The 12,305-nt window shown below is 36.7% G+C and overlaps 1 protein-coding gene across 10 annotated transcripts in view; it reads left to right on the top strand.

The window, feature by feature from the left end:
- KIDINS220 (kinase D interacting substrate 220) overlaps positions 1–12,305 on the top strand; it is a 108,099-nt gene that overhangs the window by 86,653 nt on the left and 9,141 nt on the right. For all 10 annotated transcript variants that reach the window (XM_017525066.1, XM_017525073.1, XM_037737126.1 and 7 more), the window contains 2 exons: positions 9,613–9,744; positions 11,865–11,963. In XM_017525066.1, coding sequence (XP_017380555.1) covers positions 9,613–9,744; positions 11,865–11,963 — 231 coding nt within the window. The remainder of the gene's footprint in view (positions 1–9,612; positions 9,745–11,864; positions 11,964–12,305) is intronic.

Genomic DNA, 12,305 nt, shown 5'->3' with positions numbered 1-12,305 from the left:
TATGGTTTATGAATTAATTAAAAAGCGGATGTTTAACTTCACCCATTATTTCCTCCTGCTTTTCCCCTTTTTCAATACATGGGATGGGGGTCTTTTCGATTCTCCAATAAGGAAGGGCTTTTTCTAGCAGCCATCAGGGGTGTTCAGTTGGTAGTATTTGCTCCTTAGGATGAGCTCTGGCTTTGCCTTTGACTGTTTTTATTAAGCCTGTAGTTGGTATTACACATGTGGAGTATTTTAGAAGAGTATCCAGTATCACCTTTGAGACTGCAAAAAGACACATGAGCTAGATGATGTAGACCAAAAATGCATCTTTAGTAACTCCATCTCAGTGTCTACATTTAGTTAAGTCTTAGTCTAAGTTTTAGTGCAGTACTATGTAATACTTCTCTTTACCTACATATTTGTTAAAATAAATTTTCCAGATAAACACAGAATATTTTTCAACATGTAAAAGAAATTATTTATGTTGCCAGCACCTTAAAATAGGTTTCTTAAAAAAAAAATAAATAAATAAAAAAACTTGTAGAGGGAATCACTTCATAAATTACTATGTAAGTGGCTGGGCGCGATGACTCATGCCTGTAATCCCAGCACTTTGGGAGGCTGATGCTAGTGGATCACTTGAGGTCAGGAATTAGAGACCAGCTTGCCAACATGCTGAAACCTGTATCTACTAAAAAAATACAAAAATTCAGCCAAGTGTGGTGGCATGCGCCTATAATCTGAGCTACTTGGGAGGGTGAGGCAGGACAATCACTTGTACCTGGGAGGCGGAGGTTGCAGTGAGCCGAGATCATGCCCCTGCACTCCAGCCTGGTGAGAGAGAGAGACTCCATCTCAAAAAAAAAAAAAAAAAAAAAAAAAAAAAAAAAATTTTAAAAAAAAAAAAAAAAAAAAAAAAAATTACTAAATAAGTCTTTGTACTTAATAAGAAGTAAGTTTGTGATGAGCCTTAAAACATCTTCCTTTAGAATGTAGAACCTAAGGACCCAGTTTGTATTTTAACTTCGGTTGTTTTATTTACAGACTGTGTTACACCCATGTAAATATGGTCAATTTAGCCTATAGCTGTTCTGAAATGTGATATAGCAGTTGGAGTTAACATGGTGAAATATTGCATCCTAAGTTTATCCATAATTTTTAACTTAAAACATGCATTTGGGCAGGCAATAGTTTTTTAACTTTAATTTTCTTTGAGTTAATATTAGTAAGAGAGAAGAAGAGAACCGTTGTGGGGCTTTCATTGTTGATGATTCTTTTAAAGTCATTAACATTTCAGCTGAAGTGTTTAAGTGACTTCAGTTATCCACAGTAAATGACAATAATTCTCTTTAGTGCTTAGGGAATCTTTAATCCATGGGTCATCACCACCATATGCAAGAATGACCTTTAGTTTAGTCAGAGAGCCTTTAACATATAGATTCATGCATGCAGTTCAATTCTCTGAGCTAAAATTCCTCAGCAAATGTTTGAAGAAAGTCAGATACTATGAAGAATTTGATGGTCTTAATGACACAGACACACTGACATAGTAGCTATTCCCATGCCCAAGAATGTAGACAAATACATGCCATTACAAGGCGACTGTAGTTTTCTTCAGGGACCAGTAAAGGAGCATTAGGCAAATTTTGAAATGAGTCTTTGGAGAAGGGGAAATCGTGTAATTCCTGAAATGTGTTTAGAAGCTCAATGAAGGTGCTCTGCATATATTAGTGACTTTCTCTAGTAAAATAACCATACCATTTGCTTTCGTTTTACTACAAAAAGATCATTTTATGATTAGCGTAGCAAATAATCGATGCTTACTAAGCTTCCTTTGCTTTTTTGAAATTAATAATAACAATAGCATGTAAAATTTGTTTTGTCGAAGTCTAGAAAAAGTAAGTAGTCACTTAGTTCAATGCTAAATTGAAAGCCATGGTGGAAATGGAAAGAATCAGTACATGGGAACATTGCCGGGACTTTGTAGTTGGACCCACAGAGAGTACCTAACAAAGAAGTATTTAGCCCTCAAGCCCTGTCATAGAAAACTCTATGTTTCTGGACAAAGGACTTCCCTTTGGTCCCATCTCTGCTCAGTCAGCTGTCCCCTGTATAACACTTGACAAGAGGAATCAAGAGCTACGCAAAAGTTTTTGGACAGATTGTCATGTCACAAGGTAATGTATTTAAAAAGCCAGACCATAAGGGGTTAACCAGCCATGGTCTTTTCAAAATAGAGGTGATCCCATATTTTTATTTTTTTTTACCATGAGGAACATCTGCATCACCTTTATAAACTAGATCCTAATAAAAATAATTGAGTTTTCTTACATTAAGGAACATTGTAGTGCTTATAGCTTGTGAAGTCCAGGCAAGGACTTATCAGATAAAATTATAGGTATATCCAACTGTTTCACAGAAGTGAGGATTTATATTATTAATAATATGTGTAATAATATAAATAGTATATATTATAAAATAATAATACATTATATTATACAATATATAAGTAATAAGTTTCTATTACAAGATATGTTAATAATATATTAATATAACACATATTAATATAAATATAATTCACCACTTCTGTGAAACGCCTGGATATATCTATAAGCCTCCATGCTAGCTTTCAAAAAATAATTGTATAATAGAGAAAAAGTATATACCAAATATTTTGAAACCAGATTTAAAAATTAGCACTATATGCAAGATATGGTCCCCAGAGTATTAGGGCTAGAAAGGAACAGTGTTTCTCAAACTTCCAAATCACAGAAGCCATTTTTAGAAATGAACTGTTAAAACTCCAGTTTATAAAACCAATAAAAGCAGAGTCCTGGCACCCACACTACACTTACCTTCCCTCTTGAGGGTCCCCCAGGGCGTGCTAGTCCCCATGTGACACAGATGGAACGTGTGAGACTTGCCAGAGGGACACGGGAAGGGGTACCAGATTTGGAAGTAGAATTCGAGTCCTGTCTCACAGATCATGGTGCTCACCACCATGTTGCCGGCTTCGCCACATTCGCCCTGAGCATGACTTAGTCAGGTATTTGGTCATTTGAGTTAAACAGACCCTGGTGATGAGCTCTTTGCCTTGGACAGATTACTTCACCCTCTGATTCTCAGCATTCTCACCAGGAAAACTAGACTTGCCTCATAGGTTTGATTTAAGAATTAGTCAGCTTTAGCATACTTTAAATACTTCATTATTATTCTGAGTACTGCTACTGCTATCCAAAGACCAGAATCCATGGAGCGTTAAAGACGCAGAACTCAAACTGTTTTTGGTTAAATCATCTTTGTCTCAGCCACAGAAGTGGTGTACAGATGCTCCAATCAGTTTAGATTCACGCAGCCTTTTTATCTGTTGATGCTTCTTAGGCCCAAAGGTGTTAATCAGTTTGTTTTCTTAGAATTTAGAAGAATTTCTAGGTTATTTGAATACTTGAGCTACTTTAAAATGTTGAAAGCTTTCCAGGGATATTTTCATTGGTGTCTTTACCTTCTAGTGAATTTCCCACTAGGAAATGGCAGCATTCACATCATTCTGTGACCTCAGTGAAGAGAAGGACCCAGTATTGAGGGCCTGGGTCCAGCCAGGTCTCCTCAGTGGCATGTTGTTCTGTCATCTCAAAGAGTTGATCTAGAAGCTCTGTAGTCTGGTTTAATTTAAGGTATACTGCTCCTGGTGGTAACTGTGTTTCATTGAAAAGCACATTTTCAAAGGAGCAATAAAACATTTCTTCATCCTTTCATTTTTCTCTGCATTATTTCACAGATGGTTGCATGGTCAGCAGTTAGTTCAACAAACATTTATGGAGTATAAGAGGTGCTGTTCTAGTGGGATACAGCAGTGAGCAAAACTGACGAAGTCCTGCCGCAGAGTGTGGACCTGAGGCCACTGAGGGATTATCAGCACTATGAAGGCATTCTTTCTTGACCGGCAACAGGGTTTACTCATTACCTTTAGACAGCTTTATTTAGATCACTTTTATACCTTGTTGAAAAAGCATGACAGTAATTAGCACAAAGTTTAATCATAAGGAATTTCAGAACTGCAAAGGCATTGTTAACACAGTATCATGATTTCCCGTGTGCTGTTATCTTTACCATTAGATATCGATGAAAACTGAATTAATAAAGATATTAAAAATGAAAGTTTTGGTTTTCATTAAACAGGATCCAGTCCAGGGACCAAGTGAAAAACAAGTCCCCATGTGATGGCTCATGTAGTAATCTCAGCAGTTAGGAAGGCTTAGGCAGGAAGATCACTTGAGCCCAGAAGTTCAAGACCAGCTTGGGCAACACAGCAAGACCCTGTCTCTAAAAAAAAAAAAAAAAAATTAGCCAGCAGGGCATGGTAGTGTACATCTGTAGTCCCCCTACTTGAGAGTCTGAAGAGAGAGGATCAGCTGAGTGTCAAGATCACACCACTTCGCCCCAGTCTGGTGGCAGAGCAGACCCTGTCTCAAAACAAACAAACAAAGCAAAGGTTCACCTGTAGAGAATTTTTATTTTTACCACTGGTTTAGAACTTACAGCCTGTTTTCAAACAAGTATGTCTGCAAGCTAAGCTGTTTCTCATTGTTCAGAAGACGTGGCCAAGAAGGTCAAAGGTGCTGAGGGCAGGGAGTGGAAGGCGTTTTAGGTTGTGTTTAGGCTTTAGACTCGGGACAGGTACTGCCTGTCAGCTCTCAGAGACTTCGCACAGTAGCCTTGACCAGTTTGAACACTGTTCTGTAAAGTATCTTAGAAGTGGATTTGTACTATTCTGTTTGAATTTGGAAAAGTATTTGCCCATTTTTTTCCTCTTATTGAAGTGTAGTGAAAAATTGTCTTTACTTCTTGCTTGAAAGTCTTTGTGCCAGACCTCAACTCAAGAAAACTTTTTTCCTAAACAATTTTCAACTAAATTGATTGGTGTGTTTTCACAGAAATAACATTATAGTAATGTTATGAAATCCTAGAGGTACAGTTAAAAGTTTAAAAATAACAAAATTATGCCTATTGCAGTAGTTTAGTGCTTGTGTTTCTGTTTTGTTTTTCTGAAACAGGGCCTCGCTCTGTCACCCAGGCTGCAATGCAGTGGCATAATCTTGGCTCATTGCAACCTCCACCTCCTGGATTCAAGTGATTCTCCTGCCTCAGCTTCCTGAGTAGCTAGGACCCAGGTGTGCTCCACCACGCCCAGCTAATTTTTGTATTTTTAGCAGAGACAGAGTTTATCCATGTTGGCAAGGCTGGTCTCGAACTCCTGACCTCAAGTCAACCGCCCACCTCAGCCTCCCAAAGTGTTAGGATTATAGGTGTGAGCCACCACACCCTGCAAGTACTTGTGCTTTTTAAAAGATTGCTCTTAGAATGTAGTGTTATGCCTAATCTGTCAACTTTGACCTGGTATTTCTTAAGTAGTTTGTTACATCTTAAGAGCAAGTTACATTTTCCAAACAGGTTAATAATAGCTTTCTCTTGTGTTTTGGATTTAGAAATTACAGTGCTAACTCTAATTTCGTTAGCACTCCTATAACCTATTTATAATAAGGTCAATCATGTACACTAAAAACAGGGTTTCCATGAAGTACTCCAGATACTGAATATGTTAAAAGAAAGACATTGGATGTTAGGCTAGCAGAACCCTGCCATTTAATGTACTAAAACTGTTGTAAATTAACTTTGGTACAAATTGCCAGTCATCTCTAGATCATTTTAAAAATATTTTAAAAATATTTACTATTAATCTAAGTACAGAAAAAGAATTGACAGCAGTGATTCTGTGCTTTGGATTCGACTTTAAAAATCCGCCTCACTGAAATCAGGTTATGTTCATCACAGTTTGCAGGGTTGGTTTGTATGTTTATGATTTCTCAAGCTATAAGCCTCTTGGGATCATTCTTATGAAATGGTATTTAGTGCATCTATTATGTGCCACATACCCAAAGAAGCGAAACCCAAATTTGAAAGTGTATTTCTGAACATGACTTATAGTGTGGCTAGATATTTTATGATTATGTGATAGTCTAATTAAGCCTTCTTATTCAATGTTTTTAAATTACCACTAAACTTGCATATAGTAGGAATATTGACTTTTTGTAGCCAATTGGATGTACGTTGTTTTCTTATTAAATGTATGGCTCATGATTTATTCTTCTAACACAAAAAATATAACTTTTTAGAGTATAAATGTGAAATGGCCCGGCACATGTGAATGGAATGCGGCTACTGTGGGTGGGGCATGTGCGCATGCATGTGTGCTCCCTGCTGTGTGCTGCTGTCGTCTGTTCAGAGCGAAGAGGAAATAGAAGGGATGACCCGCTCTGCCTGTGTGTGTTAGACATTTATAGATGTGTATCGGATGTGTTACTTTATGCTCTTGTCCTTCACTCTGTCTTATTCCTTCCTTAAAGCCATGTGACTCTGGGTTTAACAAACAGAGACAGGTACAGAAACTCTCAGTGAAATCTTACTTTTCCTATTAGACTACTAGAAGCAATCATTGGCAGCTTTCTGCTGGGCTGTTTAGAAATCTATGCTCATTCAGGTGCCTTCAGTGTATGAGTTGCATCTAGCCATTGCATGACCCTCAGTTCTGTGCTTATTTAATAAATTTACCAAAGATGATAACGTTCTAGAGTGTAGTTTTAATCTACTTGCAATTAACAATGATACAGTTACCTCAAGGTAATTTCAGCATTTTGATAGCTTTACTTTTACCTGGAGAAACTGTGACCTGTATAAATTTTGAAGTTTATTTTTAACAGTTTAAACACACTAACATCTTCTGCATTCAGCTTTCTAAATTAGAAAAATTTTTAAACAAATTCTGATGTTAAATCAACAGGCTAAAATGGTCTGTTTTTGACATAACAGAAAATTTTAAGTAAGAATGCATGATAAACATTAAAGTATTATTTTAACTATTCTGTGTATTCTCAAAGTAATATGCTTAGTTTCTAATAAGAATTTACCTACTGAATCATTGAATATGCTTTTTGCTTTTTCCTTTTCATTTTTGCACTCTTTCTCCTCCCTTTTATGAGATTTTCACCCCCAAAATTATTTTGGTTATAAGATTAATTTAGTTTCAGTATAATTTTATTATATATGATTATTTTAGAAAAGGCCTAGCAGGTGATTACCATTTATTCTTCAAAAAAGCATATTATAACATATTTTTATTGATAATTTAGCTCTTGTATGAAGCCCAAATTATAATAAGAGTCAGATTGTAGTTTTGATGGAATTACAGAGATCTTAGTGTCCATATGTGTCTGTCTTTCATTCAGAGGTAACATATATAGTCTACATAATCCCCAGTGGACAATAAAATATGCTTTAAAATAATGACAAATTGCAAAAGTTGTAAGAAGATTATGAAAGTAACATTGGGTAGAGATTTTTGCTTTAAAGGAAAATGGTAGGATCTCTGTTAACATGTCTCTGTTGCTGAATTCTCAGCTTCTCCATAGACACAAAATTCTCTTCAGTATTTTACATTGTCCCTCCAAAGCTGACAGAGTTAATTTGATCCATGTCTATTATACTTGTCGTTTTTAGCACAATCAGAAGTAGAGAGATTTGGGGAGTTTTGAAATAAATTTTTTACTTTAAAATAATTTTAACCCGAAAGAAAAGATGCAAAAAATGCTATTCCTTCAGTATAAACATCTTTCATAACTTAGTATAATAATCAAAAGCCAAAATTAAAATTGGTATAATACTACTGACGCAACTACAGACTTGAGATGAATTTTGCCAGCTTTTCCACAAATGTCATTTTTCTGCTCCAGGATCCAGTTCAGTTGCATTGTATTTCTCCTTAGTCTCTTCTAATCTGTGACAGTTTCTCAGTCTTTCCTTATTTTTCATGACCTTAATTAATGCTTTTAAGGAATACTGGTTATTTTGTAGACTGTCCCTCAATTTGGGTTTGTCTGATGTTTCCTCGTGATTAGAAGGGGAATGTATGTGGCTAGAAAACTACAGGAGTGATGCTGTGCCCTTCCCTGCACACTGTAGTAGAACGTGCATGATGTCCATAAGCTCACCACTGCTAATGCTAACCTTGGTCACTTGGTTAAGGTGGCATCTGCCAGGTTTCAGTACTGTAAAGTTTTATTGTTCCTTCTATAACTAGTAAATATCTTAGAGGAGATACTTTGAAACTCTGCAAATATCCTGTTTCTGCTTAACTTTTGCCCATTAATTTTAGCATCCATCTGTGGATATGTGTGCAATCACTGTTACTGTGTTTGCCTAATGGTCTTTTTCTGCTTTTCTCTTCTACATTTATTAATTGGAATTCTGTAAGGAAAAGCTGTCTCTGCTTCCTAATTAATTCACTTTTAAAAAAATTAGTTATATTAGTAGGGACTTATGGATATTTATTTTATCTATGCGGCTTAATCCAGTAAAATCATTATTTTGTTGATTAGACTTTTTTTGTGATTTTTTTTTTTTTTTTAACCTCTGCCTCCTGGGTTCAAGCAATTCTGCTGCCTCAGCTTCCCGAGGAGCTGGAATTACAGGTGCCCGCCACCAAGCCAGGCTAATTTTTTTTTTTTTTTTTTTTTTTAACAACGAGAAAAATGTAAACAAGTTTAACTGTATCCAGAGCAAGGAGACCGGTTGAGGAATAAAAACATTTGAAAGATAGAAAAGTTAAATATTACTCACAATAAGAAGAAATGAAGGACTGACATGTTACAACATCAGGGACCTTGAAAACATTGTGCTAAGTGAAGAAGCTAGAAAAAGGAAAATAGGAAGTTGTAAGACCTGACAAGTTAAGAGTTCTGGTTCAAGTCTACCACTAACTAGCTATTTGTTCTGTGACCTTGAGTCCTAACTTTGACCAGGCTGATGCACCCTCTAGACTACGGTGGGTACATCTATGCTGGGGAGATGCATTTATTATTGACCACAGGCAAATGGTTCATTAGTATTCACATTCTGAAAATGTTTTTTTCTAAGTAAATACTAGACTTATTTATTATTTTGACTTTCCTTTTAAATGAGAACAAATTTTAATAGATGGTATTTACTTTAACGTGTTAAAAACTAATACTGTTGTTTTATATTTACATGATGATTGAACAGATTCTAAAGGAAGTTTTAGATCCTGGGGATAAAATATGATCAAGATCTGAAAACTTCAGCTCTTATAAACCATTAAGGTAGTCTGTAGAACACTCGAAGTTGCTTTTTTAGTATAAGTACTTTAAAATTATTTTATATGCTTATTTTTTGTATTCATATAATATTGGCATAAGTAGTTTTCCATCCTTTTGCGTTTTTTGCCCCCTCTGTTCTTCCTCTTATTAAGCACAGCACCCTTCTCTGTTGAGGTTAGGCAGTAAACATTTGAGAAGTTGGCCTAAGCTTAGTTCATGGAATGGTCTGTTTTCTTACAAAAAATGGCTTTGACCAGGCTGTATCCGCTGTAATAAAAGCTACTCATTAGGTTACAACAGTAACTAAATCTGTTCCCTAATGGTATTTCCTTACCACGCTACACACATTTGTAGTTTTTACCTTACTTCATGGTATAACTCAATGAGTTTTTCTGTGACCTCATTATCGATGGCATTAAATCCTATTCATACCTGTATTTTTCCTTGACTTCTGTAGGGGTCAGGCCCAGCCCCAGGCCCAGTGGTATTACTGAACTCACTGAATGTGGATGCAGTGTGTGAGAAGCTGAAACAAATAGAAGGGTTGGACCAGAGTATGCTGCCTCAGTATTGCGCCACAATCAAAAAGGTGAGGTCGCCATTTACACACAGACCGGAGACAGTGCTGGGGGTGGAAGACGGGGCTCGGTGGGTCGTGTACACTTACAGCCTCCCAAACATGTATTCTCAGTTAAAATGAGAAAGCTCGAAATGGAAAACCTAATTCTTACTATTTTGTATTCTAAAATTGCCCTGTTTTCTCTTATTTTATAAATGGATAAAAGAAAATAAAGTAGCTGTCTTAACATGTTCTTTTTTAAATGACCTAATGTAAGTAAAGAAAGCCTTGATGAGAGATACAAAGCTGTAGGGATTTCCCATTGAGATAAATAGAACTCATTTTTCCAATGTGGAACAGAAAACCTTTTGTGTTACATTTTTTTCTGATTGTAATATTTATTACTGTGACTTAGTAATTATCAAAGTAAGCCACACTTACTTCATTTTCTCCAAATTCTCACTTTTATGTCATGTAGGACTTAGGATCATGTCACATTTGATGAAACTGCATAGGTTTGGGTTTGCAAGGTTAATGCATTTGCGTAATTTTTTTTTCTTCTAAGATCCTATTGCAATTCTAGCAGCTACCAGGAAGTTGGATAGAGATGTTTGAGATTTTGGGGAAGGCGTTAACAAAGTCGTTATAATAGATATTTCACCAAGGTATACTTTTTATATCAGAGTACATTAAAGTAAAGTAGAAGATTAATAACCAGCCTCTAATATATATACTTTAAAGAATGACATTCTGAGAGAAGTTTTCAAAAGAATTATGAGCATATGTAGACACCATTTTACTAATCTTAGCCAATTTCTGAAAGGTTTCAGATAATGTCAGTTTCCTTACAGAGCTGGCTCGTGCTGGTCCGTTTGCATGAGTCAAACACCGGCTTTTCCGTGGACAAGCCCCACTCTCTCCTCCAGGCATCTGGTTGGCGTCAGGAAAGAGCAGGGTCTCCCACATAGGTCCTTTTTGACGAGTTTGTTCCCATTGGGGTAGTGGTTTTCTCCCACTCAGCTCTTTGCTCCCAGGCCCTGGCTTTCGGAAGCCACTCAGAGCCGATGGCCTCCTCCGTGCTGAAGGCTCTGTGGCGTTGTTGCAGCAGGACCTCTGTCACATACTTGTGTCCGCTGTTTTCTTCAGGATTAACTTGGAAACAGAACCTTCTATTGATTATAAACATAGCTAACTATTTCATAATTTTGCCCCAGTTAATAAAGTCAGGTTTTATATTTTATAAAAGCAGTAAGTTACCTGTTATTAATAAAGAAAATGCTGTTGTTTCATTTAGGGGAAACTAGAATTACAGAAAACCAAAAGTGATAACTTCCTTTTTAATGATTTTTTTTTCTTTGAGATGGAGTCCTGCTCTGTCACCCAGGCTGGAGTGTGGTGGCATGGTCATGGCTCACTGCAACCTCCACCTCCTGGGTTCAAGCAATTCTCCTGTCTCAGCCTCCCAAGTAGCTGCAACTACAGGCGCGTGCCACCATGCCCAGCTAAATTTTGTAATTTTAGTAGAGACGGAATTTCACGAAGTTGGCCAGGCTGGTCTCGAATTCTTGACCATATATGATCCACCCACCTCCGTATCCCAAAGTGCTGGGATTACACGCGTGAGCCACCACACCCCGCCTTGTGAATTTAATAGACTGAGAAATTAGTGAGTGGGTATTCTTCATATCTGTATCTAACATAACGATAAACAAGTTTGTGAGGCCTACTTCATTTAGAACTTTGTTAGTGACCAACATGCTTATAAGGGCAGATATCCTTGTCCCTTCCCAGCAGCTTGTGTTCATGTTCATATTTTCTAAGAAAAGAAAAACTAACAGTTTTGTTGTTGCTCATGACAGCATAGGTAGTTTTGGAAATGGTTGGGAGTGTTAGCTCTTTGGTTGGTCCCAGAAGAGTGATTTGTTTTACTTGAATGCCCAAGACATTTGAGAAAATATGGAGTGGCTTAGGTGTTCAAATTCAGCTTGTTTATTATATTATTATACGGGATGATAACCTTTCTTTGGTCAACCATTCTGGTCTCTAGACACTTTCTTAAAACTAAACGAAAGCATACTTTTCAATCACTAGTAATTCACAATATTTCACATTTTGTGTTTCTACCTATAATTGTTTTAATTTGTACTCAGGCAAACATAAATGGCCGTGTGTTAGCTCAGTGTAACATTGATGAACTGAAGAAAGAGATGAATATGAATTTTGGAGACTGGCACCTTTTCAGAAGCACAGTAAGATATTTATAACATTGTGATATTTACATTATTTTAACACTCAGAATTATTCATGACATTGTAGAAAAGCAGTATCAATAAGTACTGGCCTAAACTGGTATTTTTTCATATACTTTTTAAACTTAAAAACTGCCTTTTACACTTATGTGCAACCCTGTGTTGTAGAAATACACACAGCAGCACTTGGCAGCCTTTGCCTTTTTGGGCATTTCACTTAGAGATTTGGGGAAGACACCGTTTTACTAAGCTGCCAGTTCTTCACGCTTTCAGCTGCCCTAACTCTCATCAGCCTCCTCGAAGCCTTCGAGGCCTTGACCTTCAGCATTTGTCCTTATAGAG

Source organism: Cebus imitator, unplaced genomic scaffold, assembly GCF_001604975.1.
Source record: "Cebus imitator isolate Cc_AM_T3 unplaced genomic scaffold, Cebus_imitator-1.0 Scaffold1, whole genome shotgun sequence".
Taxonomy (NCBI): domain Eukaryota; kingdom Metazoa; phylum Chordata; class Mammalia; order Primates; family Cebidae; genus Cebus; species Cebus imitator.
This window is presented reverse-complemented; position numbering and strand designations above follow the sequence as displayed.